Here is an 18229-nt window from a genome sequence, read left to right as displayed (position 1 = left end):
TTATATCATGTATTTTTTTAATAATTACAAACCTATTTTATTATTAAATAAGTATTTAAGGTGGTGAGCTGGTAGAATTGTTAAAGCTGAAAAAATTACTTTATGGTATTTGTCTTGCTACTTTAAGTTCTGGGTTCAGATCCTGCTGAGGTTATCTTTGCCTTTCATCCCTCTGAAGGTTCTGATAAAATACTAGTTTAGAACTGTGGTTGGTGTAAATAGACTAACCCACTCCACTAAATTGTAAAGAAACACTTATTATACATTGAGGAAATAATAGTCATTTCCTCTTTAATTAGAGTTAGAAATAAAGTCTTTCAATTTGGTCATACCTTTCTCAAAATTTTTAACATTTTACCAAAAATCAAAAACTTGATGCATAAATTATTTGGTAAAGTTTTATTGCAGTATCATACAGAATATTAATCTGTATTTTAAACTGTATTTAATAAAAAAATTTAACTTGGATATAAATATTTAGAAACAAGTATTATTCTAATCAGCTACTTAGAGTTAACTTCATCTATTTATTTTCTGTTTATCTCTTAAATTCTCTTAAAAGAACATAATTTTCAGTTTATAATTTGTTTTAACTATTCTTCACGAAATACATTGCAAGTATTATATTCAAGCAAAGATTAAGAGTTAATTTTATTTTCTGAATTGTAGTAATTTAAAAAAAAAATTAAATTAGTTGTATTTTTTTATGTTCCTGTAATAATTTTTTTCACTTGTATCTTAGACTCCAGAACATCAAAATATGCTGTGCAGTAATGGTGCCATTGAAGCTTTAGCTCCACTCTTGAAGTGTAATATTTATAAAGTAAGATTCTTATACATTCTTATTGGTATTTTGTTTCCATATTTTTTTTTTTGTAACAATACTTCTCTCAAAATAGGAAAACTAATACAAAATATATTTTTTAGGTTCAAATGCCAACTCTTCGTTGCTTCTCTGTGATGTGCTACCAAAATGAAGACGTTGCACAGGCTATTGCTAACTATGGTATTTCTTTTTTATATATAACATTTTGTTTACTATATTTTTTGAATTTGAGATTTTATAGATAAAGTATTTTGAAAATGGTAATATACTGTGTTTTTGTTTTTTGTTTCTCATTCAGATAATGGCAAAGGAGATACTATTTCAGAAATGCTTGTACGACTTCGTAATCGAGATAAAACATCAGAAATGCAAATGGCTGCTGCTAAATGTCTAACTTACCTATATCGAGGTGGAGCTCTTATGGCTAATGATCCAATAATAATGTTGAAGGTAAATCTCTTTAAAAAAAATCTTTCCGGCATCAATTCCTTAACTTAAGAGAATAATGTCTTCATGCTAGCATAAAAAAAAAAAGTGAACAAAAAAATCCTCTATTTTATTACTGCTTCATAAACTAACTTTGAATGTAGAATGACAACAACTGAGTTAAAAATGTTAGTCTCTTTAAAGAATCATGAGTTTTTATTTCCTCCTTGGTGCTTTGATATATTCTGATTAAAAACAGCACTCTATATATGTTGTATCATTTAACTGACAGCAGGTAAGAAGAAGAATTTGTAGTATAGCACCAAAGTAACTACAAACTAGTAAGCAGTCAGGTGGTTTTCATACTAGGACAAATAAATATTCTTAGAGTATAACTTCTTTTAGTAATATAATAGTCTTTTACTTTTTCTTTTTATTTTATTCAATTTGGTTTTGTTTCTTATTGAGAAACCTGCTTGTATATTATTCTAGTCTTCATGAGAAATGTAGGAAAGCAACAATTTCTATTGTCTATCCTTTAAACTTAAAGTTTCATGCTTTCTAGCAAATAGTAATATGTATCATCATCATTAATATAACTTGGGTAGCAGAGATAGCACTGACAGTAAAGAGTGTCATGCAGTGGGACTGAACCCCAAACCCTGTAGTTGTGAAGTGAACTTAACCACACAGCTATTTCTGTATGTCATATTACTCAACTTGTTTTGATGTTTCATGATTATGAAGTGAAATCAAGTAGAGTCGACTTTATTTTTTGTTTATATTAGGTTTATAAAATTGTATATATATATATATACACACATATATATATATATAAGCGCAAGTTTTATTCTTTCATACTTAAATAAATTGGTATAACATCAATATCATCATCATTTAACGTTTGTTTTCTAAGCTGGCATGTGTTGGGCTGTCACAGGAGCTGGCAAGCCAGAGGACTGTGCCAAGCTCTACTGTAAGCTTTGGCTAGGTTTCTGTAGCTGGATGCTGTGTATCATAGATAAAGCAGATACATCATTGAAAGCCTGTTAAACTGCAGTTCATCTCATGATGCTGTCTTGTGATGAATACTGCAGTTCAGCAGGCTTTCAACGATGTATATGCTTTAAATATGATACCCAGATTGCTATTATGAACTAATTCCGCTTCTGTTGCCCATTACAAATAATTTTAAGAGTTTATTCATAAGTATATTTATTATTATTACTTCTTGAGTAGTGGATGGCTTAATACTGTACTAATATTTTGCATTATTAAGTTATATTTCTTTATTCTCTGCATTTACTCTTTCCATCTGCTTTGCTATTCAACTTTCTATTTGCTTTGTTATTCAACTTTCCTAGGTTGATGTATATTCGTGTAGCATACTGATTAAATTGACTATATTACGTGGTTCAAATTTATTCAGGCTAGAAATTACTGATGCCTTTTAAGAATATTTGATTTGTAACATAATAAAGAAATTCATTAGCTTATTATTCTAAATACATTATTATCGTTTTCTCTTTCACAGACTTTACCTACTTTAATTCGTATGTGCAAGAAGGACCGTACTTTAGAAGAAAATGTGGAAGGAGCAGAAACTCTAGCGTATCTCATTGAAGTAAACTCTGAGCTGCAGAAAGTGGCTTCCATTTCAGATCACCTAATTCGAACTCTATCTGATTATTTAAAATACACCAGTGTCCAACAGATCAGTAGTACACAGAACACACAAAAAAAAGTATGTTGTTTTATTGTTCTAGTATTTCATTTTAAATGGATTGTACCAAACTAGTCATTTTATTGCAAACTAGTTTGATACCTTCTATTTCTGTGTTCATATCCTGCTGGAATCAACTTAAACCATTAGTATTTAAACTGGCCATATCAGGCCCAGATATTCTACTTGTTTTATGTTTAAACATGCCAGATCTGACCGCTCATACCTACCCTACAATATCATTCTAAAAATAAACAATCATGTCATTGAAATCTCATGCCTACAATATAGTGCTTTCCACATGAAAAGCACCCAGTACACTCTGTAAAGTGGTTGGCATTAGGAAGGGCATCCAGCTGTAGAAACCTTTCTGAAACAGACAATTGGTGGCTGGGCAGCTCTCCAGCTGGCCAGCTCCTGTCAAACTGTCCAACCATGCCAGCATGGAAAACAGATGTTAAAAGATGATGATAATGCTGGTAACAGTGGCAGCAGCAATGGCGACTGCATGAATATGAATAATTCAAAACAATGTGAATAAATAAGTATTACATTTGACAGAATAATCTGAAAGCTAAACGGTTCAAGGGATGACTTGGATTTTGGATTACTTATTCATAGATCATGAATTCAAATCACAATGGTTTTTTTTGTTGTGTTACTGGATGATCATTGTATACTACATTGCTTCAGTTCATCTAATTGTTAGGAGTAGCCACAAAACTATGTGAGAATGTTGTCTAAGATAGGCTGAGATTCTGTCATCATCATCCTTTAACCTTTAATGCCCGTTTTTTATGCTGGTCTGGGTTGAAGAAAATTTAACATGCATTCACTTCACACCATGAAACCCAGTTTAAGTGGCAGAATTTGAAAATCTGATGAGAGTTAAGATGCATTTACATTTATAATAGATTCTACAATTTTGGTCCCAAATTTTGTGATGGAATATGAGACACTAATAAAATTTAAAATTCAGCAAAATAAAAGTACTGTTGGTTCAAAAAAAAAAAGCTTCCATTCTATGTTGTATAGTAGTTTGTGATAGGAAAAGCAATTAACTATAAAAATCTTGCCAAAAACAATGTTTGCTAATTTTCTCTGTTGTTCTGTATGCCAGAAGATAAAGGAATGCAAAAGGATGCTAGCTTCTGTGAGATCTATTCCACCCATTCAACAGTCAAAAAAAAAAAAAGAAAAAAATGGAGTGTGAATATTGATGCTGGATATTGAATATTTGAAAAAGTTGTTGTTTTTAAATATTCACTATCCTATACACACACTTATTTCTAAGTAGTTATTCTGTTATAATTTTTAAAATGAATCATTTTTATAATATGCATCTTACATTAAATATCAATAACACATCAGATGAAGATTGTATTTAGTATAATGTTCTCTCTGCTGTATAAATTTATTTATTATGTTATTACCTTGTTTCTTACATTTTCTGTTTATTCCTTTTTTTTGTGTGACTTTTTCAGGATATTCATTGGGGTAATGAACTCAAACAGGCAGCATTCAAAGCATTTGCTTCTCTTGGAGCCAATGATGAAGATATTCGCAAAAAGGTAAACAAGCAAAACATAGGAACTACAAGTCAGATCACAAGCTGTTTGTCTAAGAAGGCTGTAACTCTGATACAGAGTTATGCAGATCCTTTAATTCTCCTTGCATGGAATAATCTCTGTAGTGCTGATGGCATGATAAAATTATACCCAGTGCACTGTGTAAAATGACTGGAGATAGAAAAGGCATCCAGCTATACAAAATATGTTAAAAATTGAACAAGCAAGCAAGACATAGACTGTGCAAGCTGTATTGCGAGTCAGCTTTTGTCTAAGACAGCAATAACTCTAAATAGTAACTGATACTGGGTAGAGAGGGAGGGCTTGCTTTCTGCACCTCACATGTGACAAATTCTCTTGTGCTGTTGGCATGATAAAATGTACTTCAACCACAACATCAAAGTTAGTTGGGTTTCTGTTGTGTTTGCAAGCTGACATAAACTGTAATGAACCATCCAACCTGTGTCAACATGCAAAAATAGACATACAACAATGATGTTTGACTTTAGAAATGGGGGGGGGGGGGGAGAGAACATAAGCACCAAAAAATAAATTAATATATATATATATACCCTGAGTTACATCTAAGTATAAAAAACAACAACCACAGACCCCAATATTCAATTTATTCATTACAATGTAGAATACATGTGTATAATAATAATAATAATGGTTTCAAATTGTGGGACAAGGACAGCAAGTTGTAAGTCAATTATATCAACCCTAGTGCTCAACTGGTGCTTACTTTATTGACTCTGAAAGGATGAAAGACAAAGTCAACCTTGGTGGAATTTGAACTCAGAACCTAAAGATGGATAAAATGCTACTAAGCACTTTGCCTAGCCTGCTAACAATTCTGTCAGCCCGTTACCTTAATAATAACTAAAACATCAATAATGATCCTTTCTATTATAGACACAAGGCCTGAAATTTGGTGGGAGGAGACTGGTCAATTAGATTGACCCTAGTGTTTAATTGTTACTTATTTTATCCAACCCAAAAGAATGAAAGGTGAAGTCAGTTTCAGTGGCATTTGAACTCAGATTGTATAAGCAGGAAGAAATGCTGCCAAGCATTTTGTCCAGCATGGCAACGATTCTGCCACCTTATAATAATGGTTTCAGATTTTGGCACAAGACCAGTAATTTCTACGCAAGGGGTTAGCTAATTTCATCAACCTCAGTACTCAACTGGTACTTATTTTATCGACCCTGAAAGGATGAAAGTCGACCTTGATGGAATTTGAGTTCAGAATCTAAAGATGGATGAAATGCCACTAAGTATTTTGTCTAACTTGCTAATGATTCTGCTAGCTTACCACCTTAATAATAATAGTTGCTGATATAAATCTGGATTGGTTGGTTGATTTTTCCAGTCACACTTCATATAGAAAGAGAGAGAGAGAGAGAGAGAGAATAAAAGAGAAATACAGAACAAGTTAACATAAGAGGTGCAGCATGAGTACACATATGAGGTTTGATAGCAGACAAAGAGTGAAAGAATGCTACATACATACACACACAGAGTAAGAGAGGGAGTAAATGATAGAGTAATTAGAAGAGTTATACAAAGGAGAACAAATTTTTATTTAATTACATTTTAAGGTAATATTTTTCTTTTCATCATCTTGTTTAAGCATCAAGAAATTTGATAAAAGATTAATTATTGTGTGTATGCCATATTTCTGTGTGGGCGCAAAGCAAATTTCTTCATCATACAGCCATGCCTATGCTAATTTTGTTGATGTTATTTCTGTGGATTTCCTTTGAATAATTAGTGTTGATATCATTTATTTCTGTTCTTTTTCTCCAATACAATTTGTCTGTGATTCAAGTTTTTGGCTGAGAGCATATGTTATTACTAATGATTTCATCTAATACTGAATATTAATAGTAATATTTTCATAAGCCAGTTTTTCTCTCGCCATACTACTTCAACCGTGCTTTAATATCTCCATTCCCACTACCGTTTTCTCAAGTTTGTTACTATAATTTTATATGCAATCTATTTGATTTTTGACAGATTATTGAAACAGAAAATTTGATTGATCACATTACTAATGGCATGGAGAGTAGTGATGTTAAAGTTCAAGCAGCAGCTGTGCGATGTTTGCACAGTTTGTCACGTTCGGTCCAACAATTACGCACAACGTTCCAAGATCATGCTTTATGGAAACCTTTACTTAAGGTAAAACCTGTATTCTTTAACCTGTGTTTATGAAAAGTCCTGTAGAATTTTGTTAAACTCTAGACAAGCTGAATGTGTAACTTGGTTATATGACTCCTTTATGCTGTTAATAGGAGAGGCCTGATTATTACAATTCCATATTACCCACTCAGGTTTCATCAACCAGGTTTCTCAACCATTTTTTTTATCAATGGACTTCTTTGATTCCTATTTTACTCAAATGGATCCTCATAACCGTTCATTGTTTAAAAAATCATTATATTTTTATAATAATTAGATATTATTAAGAATTATGTTTTTTAAAAATTGTTAAAATATTTTGTGTATTGTAGAAGTATAATCAATTTATTGCTGATAAATTTTAACAGCAAAATCTTATATGGACCCCTAAGGGCCATTTGGACCCTAGTTGAAAACCACTGATTTACATACTAACAAAATAATTCCTCTGCTCTTAGTGCCAAAAATGCACTCTTTTATGGTGTCTGAAAGAAAGAAGTGTATCTGACCATTAAATCCCAATAAAATATAATATGTAAAGGAATTGGTCTTGTTTTAGATTGGTGAAATTGAGCTGGACTCATGAGTCTGTGAAAAGAAACATTACTAGGACAATGTTAGTTTAACCTTCAGCATTCAGATTACCCTGTCACATTGCTTTGAATTAATCATGCATTATCTTGTAGCTTTGAGATTTCAATAATGTGATTATTTTCAGAATGATATTGTAGGGTAAGTGTAAGAGGCCAGATTTGGTCAGTTTAAACATGAAACAGCTGGATATCATCATCATCATCATCATCATCATCGATTAAAGTCCATTTTCCATGCTGGCATGGGTTGGGCGGTTTGACTGAGGTCTGGAGAGCCAGTGGCTGCACCAGGCTCCAATCTGGTCTGGCAGACTTTCTACAGCTGCATTCCCTTCCTAATGCCAACCACTCCGAGAGTGTAGTGGGTGCTTTTACATGCCACCGGCATGAGCCAGTAAGGCAGACCTGGCAATGATCACATTCGGATGGTGCTTTTTACATGCCACTGGCACAGGAACTAGTAAGGGGGTACTGGTGTCAGTCATGATTGGTTGGTACTTTTTACGTGTCACTGGTACAGCAGCCAGTCAGGCGGACCTGGCATCGACCATGTTCAGATAGTGCCTTTTACATGCCATCGGCATGGGAGCCAACCAGGGGGCACCGGCCCCAGCTACGATTTTGGTTTTACTTGACTCAACAGGTTTTCTCAAGCATATTATATTGCCCAACACATCAGGAGTATTTTTAACAGAGCTGGACGTGCGTGGCTGCCATCTCACTTTAGTTGCCGGGTCTAAATGCTAAAGGTTTAATGACATGTAGGCAGAGCTATTAATTGGTAAACAGCATATGTATTGTTCTCTTTTAGCTTGTTTGGTAGGAAATAGACATCAGAAATGTGTTTCATGCATTGATTTCACTAATATAGCGAGCCAAATACTAAACATCTCATACTGTTAAGCTTTGTTGAATTGGGCTAAATGACTTAATGAGGAAAATAAAAAATGGTGCCTTTCAAATGAAGTCTCTTGAGATATTTGTTCTTTACAAGTTACACAGACACTAATATTAAACAATTTGTAGCATTTAATGTTGTTCTTTTACATTCAAATCTTACCTAGGTTCACTTTACCCTTCATCGCTACAGGCTTGATAAAATAAGTACACATAATATGAAGGGGATGAATTTAATCAACTGTGGCTCTCCTCAAATTTCTGACCTTGTGAAAATATTCGAAATTCATATATATATCTCTAGATCAGAGCTAAAATTCTATTTTTTTCTATTCTTATACTCTGATACAGATGTTGCAGAATGGACCTGAAGAAGTATTACGTGTTGCATCTTCAACTCTATGCAATTTGATGCTAGAATTCTCCCCTAGTAAGGAAGTAAGTGAACTTGCAAAAGTTAGTTTTCATTTTCATTTTCATAAACATACTTTTTATTCTCTTCATTTTTTTTTGAAAAAAGAATCAATTTATTAATTGTAATACTATGATCTTTATTTAAAATTGATTTTCAGAATATTATTATTTTAGAGTGAGATATATATATATATATATATTCAGAATATTATTATTTTAGAGAGATTTTTTTTATGTATATATATAGAAAATTAAGTTACTCTTTCTATGGTGTGCTGCATAATTTTTGTGCATATGGCTTTTTTATGGCTTACTCAAAAGAAGAAGAGCATCATCTATGATATTTTTGCAGGATGAGCATAACTAATGACTTGTGGTTTACTCTGAGCCACAGACCTGGAATCTAAATGTTTGCAACAAATTAGATTGTTAATGGCATCCAAGGATCATATGGTTAATGTACACTGTCCTCTAAATTAATTCTACCATCCAAAAACAGGCATAGTTCTTCTGATGCACATCTGCATGATTTCAGTTTATCCAGTTTCACTCACAGGAATTTGGTTGAATTAAGGATATGGTAGATCACTTGCCCAAGGTGCTGCATAGTGGAATCAAAATGTGTGATTGCCAATTGAACTTCTTAATGACACTGCCATATCTTTGCCTTCAGTCTACACCAGATGATTAATTCCAGATATCTGTATTGATTTCTTTCAATCTTACTATAGAGCCTATATAGCCTTGATTAGACTAGAATGAAACCCAATTAAATCAGAATCATGTTTTTATAGTTGTAAGACCCATTTCCTCTATGTATGGGTTTTAACAGTGTTTTACAGTAAGATTATATATATATATATATATATATATATATAAGAAAATAAGATGATGAAGGAATAAATGATTATTCTATGAACTTCATTAGCTTACAGCTGTTTCTGCTATAAGATGCAGTGGACTCATAGTTGAGTGTTTAAGTAACATCTTACAGCTTCATTGGAGCCTTGAATAGTTAGAGCAAATTAACTCATTGATGTATAGCTCAATGGTACATTATGTAATCCTTGATTATAAGATCAGATTATTATTTTTATTTCTTTCAACTTTTTAATGATTATTTATCAATGAAGAACCTCTGTTTTATGTAATGAATTGATTATTTTAATATTTCATTAGTTTTTTTCTTGTTACACTTTTAAATCACACTCAAATCATCATTGTTAATATTAGTATATTCTTAACTAAGTGTGAAATATTCTCACTATTAAAAGCATATTCATTTCACATTTTTGCAATGGTTATGTGAAAAATCTCTGTTTTGAAAATACTGAAATTTTTAGAGAAAATGAACCTCAACTTGTAATAACGTGGATGAAAAACCTCTCTTTGATATATTGTGTTTAATAATTCTTTGACTCTTGATAAATCTTGGAAAGTTGCAGTTGGATGAGTTTTGTTGATAAATTGCTAAATCTCTTGGTTGTGCTGTGTTTCATTTAACCTTGAATGGTTGATTCCACCTTGTTATAAATATGTACCATGCAGAGGTGCCTTTGTACAGTTCATTTGGCAAGCAGTACTGAGGTATTGTATTATGACACATGTTTGTTAGATTGCAGTTTGTATTCAAACCGTTTCATAAGTAAAAGCTGTAATAGGCTGACATTCTTTTCTGATAAAGAGATGTTTTTCAACCACTTAATGTCTTGAAAATTCAAATAAGTTTCAACACACATCACTAACCACGTATTTGACAGGACATAGGTGATTGTTCAGTACAGTTCTTGCAAATATTTATATTTGAATCCATTAATTCTACAAAATGATGCTATTAACTTTACTATTTTGAATATTTTATTTAGCAATTTTAAACTTACACAATAATTTTTATTGATTGCTAATGTTGTAAGTAATATCTGCATAAACTTTTACTTTAAATTAAACTTATACTCATTGCTTCGCTGATAGAATGAACCTAATAATTTTGGTTGTAGGCTAAGCTTTCAGTGAGATGGCTTCAGTCATATGATACTCCTCTCTAATATTTGTAGTACTCAGCAACCCATAAGAAGATTTGGGTTTGGTGAACTAACAAAAATTTGTCAGTTATACAGTCAGCTGCTTCTTATAGTAGTGAGCTGTACCTTTATGTGATACTTATTTCAAGCAATGTGGATTGATTCCTTTAATGTTAGTATTTTGCCCAGGACATAGATTTAACACATCAACTGTTCAACGCATAAGCCAGTATCTTAAGGACATGTCATTGTTATATGTTTTTAAACTGTTAAAAAATATGTATTGCCATTCTAATTTTTGGTCATATTTTTTTTAAATCACCAGAGAAAAAGTAAAATTTAATGTGAGCTACATAAGTTAAACTGAATTGTTGAACAAGGAAAGCAATTGGTTATTGATCTTAAGAGTTAGTTTAAAGATCTATTTGAAATGTAGTAGCATTTTTGGGTAACATAAAATGATGTTGAAAGAAATCTCAGTATTTTTTGTATGTCATTTGGTGATTTTCTGTATTTATGCAAATTAATACTTGATGATATTTAATTATTGTAGGCTTTTTGTGTATTATGTCTTGTGTTTTTGGTACAGGCAGTCTCAGGCAGCTTGATATTAAACTGGTTAAGGTTCAATCACTATATTTCTAGTTACCTGTGCTCAGGTAGAGATTGAGCTACTAAACCATTATTTTAGTGGTTTTATTTACTACACTATGACTCATTAGAGAGCCATTCTATGACAGTGACATCTGTATATTATAAATATCCTTTGAAACATTTGAGCATATAAAGAAAATATTTTCATCATGATTTTATAACATGTTGGTGAAAAGGGCTAATTGTACAAGTCCTTTAGTTTGATAAAATTTAATTTACTTGTAATGCTATATATATATATTGTGTGTATGAGATGGACATGTTAGTGTGTATGTATTTATGTATACATCATAGCCAGCAGAATTGGTACAATGTCAAACAATACATTGAATTTTTGGTTTGATTTGGTCATGTCCTGTTATCTTCTGAGTTCAAATCTTGTTGAGAACCCAGCCCTGATTAACTATTTTTATGCTAAATTCCTCATTAAGCTTGTAGTTATCACTCACCTTGTTGACAGCATTCCTGTAATTAGCTTGGACAGTACTTACAAGCCATTCATTAACACTGTTTCCTAAGTAACTGCCAATCTACACTGTAGTTTTATCAAAGCACCCTGTTAAAGCCTGTTTCAGGTCAATGAAAATTAAGTACTGGGGATTGCTTGTTGGGTTAAGAATTTCTGTATTTGTTTTATAAAGAGAGCATTAGCAGTTCTTCATCCTGGCACAACCCCAATAGCTTCTTATTCAAGGGAGTTCTCTCCCTGATTAGCTTTGTTCCATAACTTCCATCATCAATTTGATGCTTCTGTTGTTGCACCTTTTTGGAGCATCTCATTTGCCTTTGTTGCATTTGATGATGCTATGTCAGTCATTAGGTACAACACTTTGTTGTACTATGTGAGGGACTAGTGCATGTTGTACTTCCAGAATCTTGTACATAATACCAATAAAACATGAAAATATATGAAATATTTTCATGTAATTCAGTTAACTTCCCATTTGGTTAGAATCTTTTTAACTAGGTGTATTGTTCCTTGGTTTCAAGTTTGGTGTTATGTGTATGTGTGTGTACACACACACACACAAACAATCATTAAAGCTGAAAAGCTGAGACTTCAAATTTTATGACCCTGAGTTTCATGTCACTGATCTTTCAATGAAATTTGAAGAATGAAATAAGAAACCATTAAAAAGAATATTTAGATTACGTAAACAAAATGGAAGCATTCACTGGACACATGCAAAGATAAAATCAAATAAATATAAGATATTGATAGGATAAAATCAACTAATTGAAGACATAAATACAATTAACTAACGGTATAGTTCAATCATATTGATTGCAGGTATTTTAAGCTAAAATCTGTTCACAAAATACTAAAGTAATGATGTAAGAAATGAAGTCAGAAAGAGAGAATTTGATTTTATCATGTTTAGTTTCTCATGCTGTCCGTGAAGTATTTGGCAATGGAAGATAATCAATGTTCAATTGGCATGAAAAACAGTAGTCTTCCATCATTAGTTGGCAATCTGCAATATGCGGTGATTTTGATTTGCCTGTGATTATTTATTTCCTATTTGATTATATGAGTGTTTTTTTTTTGCCTACATACGATTGTTTTCACTGTCCCACAGTAACCTAAGTTTTCTCTCTCTTGGTTTATGTGCCCTCAGTGTGTGTGTGTGTGTCTGTATGTGTGTGTGTGTGTGTGTGTGTGTCTGTATGTGTGCATACAATATATACATCAATTTATGTTTTTGTGTACATGAATATCATTGCAGATGCATATGTGTATATACATAGATGTGCAATACACCTAATACTACTGAAAGGGTGATGTGTGTATGAATAATGTATGTGTGTGTGTGTGTATATGCATGTATATCATCATCATTTAACGTCTGCCTTCCATGCTGGCATGGGTGGGGTGTATGTATATATGTATATGCACGTATATATGTATAACATATATATATGTTTGTTTGTGTGTGTGTGTGTGTGTGTGTGTGTGAGAGACCTTTTGGCTAAGATCAAAGTGAAATATATGTATATTTTCTTCTATATGTTTCAGTCTTGAGGCTGTGGCCATGCTGGGGCACTGTCAGTGTAATCACCTTTTAATTGGTCAATTCTATAGGCTTGGCTCTTCATGGAGGGAGTTTGATACTGCTGCACTCTTTTGAGTTTCCGGCCCTGATATTGGTTCATCTGGGATCTTGGATAGCAAGAGGTCAAGTTGTTTCTTGAAAACATCTCCCACTCCTTGGAGATCCCTCAGATGTTTTGGCAAGGAGTTAAATAGCTGTGGGCCCTTGAATCCCAAGGTATTGCAGTATATGGTTCTCACTCTAGATGAGACAGTTGGGACTTTTGGAACAGTGCAGTGACGTCCAGTTTGGGGTCTGATATAACTCTCAATTTCAAAGTTTGGTGCCAGCCCCCCTCCAGTATCTTCCACACATACATGACTGCATACTTCTGTCTTCGCTCCAGTGAGTAGAGTCGTAGTTCCTTCATTCTCTCCCGGTAGCTTGGCTGTTTCATTGATGCAATCTTCCTCATGTAGTATCACTGAACCGCCTCAAATTCTGCTATTAATCCTACAGTGTAAGGTGACCACAGTTGAGAGCAGTAGTCCAGATGGCCGAGGACAAATGTCCTCCATAGGACCAGCATAGTTTTCTGGTCCCTTGTTCTGAAGGTTCTCAGAATCCATCCGGCCATCCGCTTGCACACTGCCACCATCTTGGTGACATGCATGTGAAACGAGGCATTGTTGCTCATATCAATCCCAAGATCATGCACCGCATGTGATTCTAGGATTGCTGTTCCTTTTGGTCCAAAATATTATTATTGTGACTTCTGAGCATTAATTAGCTGGTAGCAGAGGACTTGGAATTTGCTTGCATTAAATTGCATGTTGTCCTCAGCCCATTTATATATGGCATCTAGGTCTTTCTGTAGAAAATTAGTATATGTGTCTTGGTGGTTTGACAGGATTCAATTAATCAGAGGGCTGTATCATGCTGCAATATCTGCTTTGGAATGGTTTCTCAAGCAGGATGCCTTTGTAATTGCTAAACTCTTTACCAGAGTGTACTGGGTACTTTTATCTGACATCAGTGAAGTTGCCAATTAACCTGCAAGACAAAGAAAACGCTTCCTTGCTGAGTGGGGTTGAAGTTGGGAGAGGTGGCTTTATGCCAGATGTGAAAGTATGATAGAGAGACAGGCTTAGGTGTGTTACTATAGAGGAGATACATGGCTATTCTGCATTATATAAGGGTGGGTTGGAGTAGCTTGAAGGAACACAACGATGGTTAGTGATAGGGTGTCAGTGCATACTCTCAGGGTACATGAAGGTGAGTGTAAGAGAGATTGTGGACAGAGGATTGAGAAAGATGGGAGGGTAAGTTGATAAGAGTATGAAAAGAGAGTTACAGATGTTTAGAGGTGGGGAGAGAGCTGAAGATAGTGAACAAATATATATACACACACACACACAAACACACACACGGGGGTACTGAAAAGTTCCTGGCTTTGGGTAAAAGAAAATACAGGAGTATCAGTTAATTATAATTTTATTCAACGTATCCCTGTCTCAGATTCATGCACTTATTGCAGTGGTCCTTCGGTTTTTCTAAGTCCTTTAAAAGAACTCAGAAGGTTTAGTCCTGTTAAGGACCTACACTCTTTCACACAAATGTAACAGTGATTGGTGCTTCTTGCATTATTGAATCCCTCTCCTCCTCTCTCTCTCTCTCACTGTGTGTGTTATATTCTTTTACTCATTGCCTGACACAAAGCCTAGTATGTGCATTCATTCTTCACCTCTTATGTTAACTCTCTCTGTATCACTCTTTTACTCTTTCTTCCTCACCCATGTAAAGTGTAAAGAGAAACCAACCAACACTAGATATTATCAAATATATATGTGCATATTTACATTGGACTGTGGCCATGCTGAGGTTTGAAGGGTTTAGTCAAACAAATTGACTCTCATACTTATTTTTTTATGTTTAGCTCTTATTCTATCAGTCTCTTTTGGTTAACCACTAAGTTACGGGGGATATAAATAAACCAACACTGGTGGTCGAATGATGGTAGGAGGAGGACAAATACATATATGCACACATATATTGGGTCATCCCATAAATAATGCAGTTTTTTCAATTGCATGAACTAAAAGTTGGAAGGGGACAGGATAAACTACTTGCATTGACTTGCTGTAAAAGCAGGTAGTAATTTTACCTTGTCCTTATTCTTAGTGCAAGTTTTGAAGAGTGCAGTTTGATTTTAACAGTTATTTTTTCAAAGCTATAATGGAAGTGACAAAGGAGCATATTTGGCATATTTTGCTTTATGAGTTCAATAAAGGCAACAACGCAATGGAAAGTGCGAGGAATATTAATGCAGTATATGGGGATCAGACAATAAGCGTAAGTCAGTGTCAACGGTGGTTCCAGAAATTCTGAGCCAGAAACTACAGCCGAGAAGATGAGCCTCATCCTGAACTTGATGAGAATGTCCTGCAAACACTAGTGGAACAAAATCCCATCGTAATTGTCGAGGAATTGTGGAGAAGCTTGGATTTGGTCATTCAACCAGTCATTCAAGTCAGCACTAGAAGAAAAATGACCATCTTTGGTTTCAAGATGAAAGGTGTTCTTCCATCAGGATAATGCTTGGCCACATACACCAAGGATGACATTCCAAAGGTTGGAGCAGTTTGAATGGGAAACGATGCCCAGGCACCATATTTGCTGGACATTGCCTCATTTGATTATCGTTTATTCCACAGTCTTCAAAATCATTTGGATGGAAAAAATATGAATTCTGTAGACAAGGTGAGAACAGTACTGGAGGGGTATTTTTCGTCACGGACAAGTGAATTTTGGAAGAGGGGCCTTGTAAGTCTACCAGATAGATGGAAGCACATTGTAGAAAATGAAGGAGAGTATATTTTAAATTAAAAAAGAACTTTGTTTATCTGAATTTTGAAAAGTAAAGGAAGTATAAAAAAAACTGCATTATTTATGGGATGACCCAATTGTTTTTTATTTCCTTTTTCTTTTTATTGTTTTTTTTACGTTTCTTCCTGTCTTGCAAGTACTTGGTGACCCTGTCAGTGCAGGTGCCACTTAAATGCACCCAGTCCATACTGTAAAATGGTTGGCATTTGGAAGGGCGTCCAGCTGTAAAAGCCTTGCCAAAACTGATCTCGCTTATGCTTGTGCCATATAAAAAGCACTGAGTCCACTCTGCTGAGTGGTTGATGTTAGGAAGGGCATCCAGCTGTACAAATCCTACTAAAACAGTTACAGAAATCTGGTGATGGCTTCTGCCTGGCTGGCTCTTGTTAAACCATCCCACTTGTGCCAGCATGGAAGGCGGATGTTAAATGATGGTGATGATGATGTATACATATACACACATATTTACATATGTGTGTGTGTATATATATATATATATATGACATGTAAAAGTACCCATGCCAAATCAGACTGGAACTGGGTACAGCTCTCTAGTTTACCAGTTCTAGTCAAACTGTCTAACCCATGCCAGCATGGAAAGCAGACGTTAAATGATGATGTCGGGCTTCCACACAGTTTCCATCTACCAAATTCACTCACAAGCATTGTTTGGTCTGGTGTTGTAGTAGAAGACATTTGTCCAAGGTTCCACATAATGGGACTGAACCCCAAACCATGTAGTTGCAAAGTGAACTTGTAAACCAAACAGCCGTGCCTGTGCATATATATAAATCTTCAAAATTAATGATGAAAATAATAACAGAAGGCAAAATGAAAACAAGGTTTAACTACCTAATCATAATGGAGTCAAAATTACAGGAAACTTCCTGTTCTTAATTTCATTTTGAATATTTCATCATAAAAATGTAATTTTTTCATCTATTTTGAAGGCTTCATGTCTGTCATCCTTTTGTAGTAAATTGAATAATGACTTTTCAGTGTGTTCTCTACTTCCTGTTTTCCTTTCGAGCCGGTTCACTTGTTTGTCACATCTGTTATTTTAAAAACTACATGTGATTTTTCATATTAGGGTAGCTAAATCACTTTTTAATTGTAGTTCATTTGGTAGAATTTCTAAATAAGTACCTCCTACCATAAATTTTGTTTTTTCACAAAGCTCTTCAAATTTCTGTTTTTGACATCTGAAATTCCCATCCTTGTGTGTTGTTTTTCAAGTTATTTATTCTTTTTTTTTGTGCTATTATTGTAGTTGTTCATGTTTGTGCTATTTAATATGGGAGTATGTGATTGCAGCAGATCATTTGCTTATTAAAGATTTGTAGGCACGTGGCATTTCGTTATGCAACCATAATATAATATAATGTAAGGGTTGGACAAATGTCACCTGACAGTAAATCAAAACCATTTAATTCCAAGATTTGTTTGTTTAACAACTGAATGAATTTAATAAAAGCATCTAAATATGAAACCTTATGAAAATTGTTCAAACTGAAGTCCTTGAGTGACACATTTTTCCATTCGAGTCAATACAGAATTATGGATAGTATTTATAGAATTTTTATCTATTGTTGGGAAATTTTTGGTCAACCTTGTATATTAAATGTGTTTATGAGTCAATATACCATGTCCTACTGCGTTAACAGTACTCATTATATTATTTTGTTAAGTTTATTTTTACAGAAATTATAGCCTACACTGAATTTTTGCTACATTTTGTATTGAGACGTCAGTTGTAAACAAACAATGAGATTGGAGACAAAAATGGGTAATGAGTGTATATACCATATTTCGGGGGTTTTTACCCCTTCATCAGCACTCATCTAACCCACTCTTGTCTCTGAACACATTGTTTATATAGCCACCGCATACAGTGGTGTAAAGTTATTGGATACAATATTCCATATTTTATAACATACAGGAGTGAGTCGGGATATTGCATCGAAATGTTCATAGGTCATTAATAAAGTCTTTACAATGGAT

The 18229-nt window shown here is 33.8% G+C and overlaps 1 protein-coding gene across 10 annotated transcripts in view; it reads left to right on the top strand.

Moving 5' to 3' along the window:
• LOC106884361 (armadillo repeat-containing protein 8) overlaps nt 1-18229 on the top strand; it is a 66959-nt gene that overhangs the window by 23563 nt on the left and 25167 nt on the right. For 5 of the 10 annotated variants that reach the window (XM_089343112.1, XM_014935712.3, XM_014935716.3 and 2 more), the window contains exons 7-13: nt 743-823; nt 928-1006; nt 1125-1276; nt 2787-2996; nt 4460-4546; nt 6566-6730; nt 8572-8676. In XM_089343112.1, coding sequence (XP_089199238.1) covers nt 743-823; nt 928-1006; nt 1125-1276; nt 2787-2996; nt 4460-4546; nt 6566-6730; nt 8572-8676 — 879 coding nt within the window. The remainder of the gene's footprint in view (nt 1-742; nt 824-927; nt 1007-1124; nt 1277-2786; nt 2997-4459; nt 4547-6565; nt 6731-8571; nt 8677-18229) is intronic. The other 5 variants (XM_014935717.3, XM_014935715.3, XM_014935711.3 and 2 more) reach the window with 1 other exon arrangement.

This window comes from Octopus bimaculoides, chromosome 2, assembly GCF_046866305.1.
Source record: "Octopus bimaculoides isolate indiv1 chromosome 2, ASM4686630v1, whole genome shotgun sequence".
Taxonomy (NCBI): Eukaryota; Metazoa; Mollusca; class Cephalopoda; order Octopoda; family Octopodidae; genus Octopus; species Octopus bimaculoides.
This window is presented reverse-complemented; position numbering and strand designations above follow the sequence as displayed.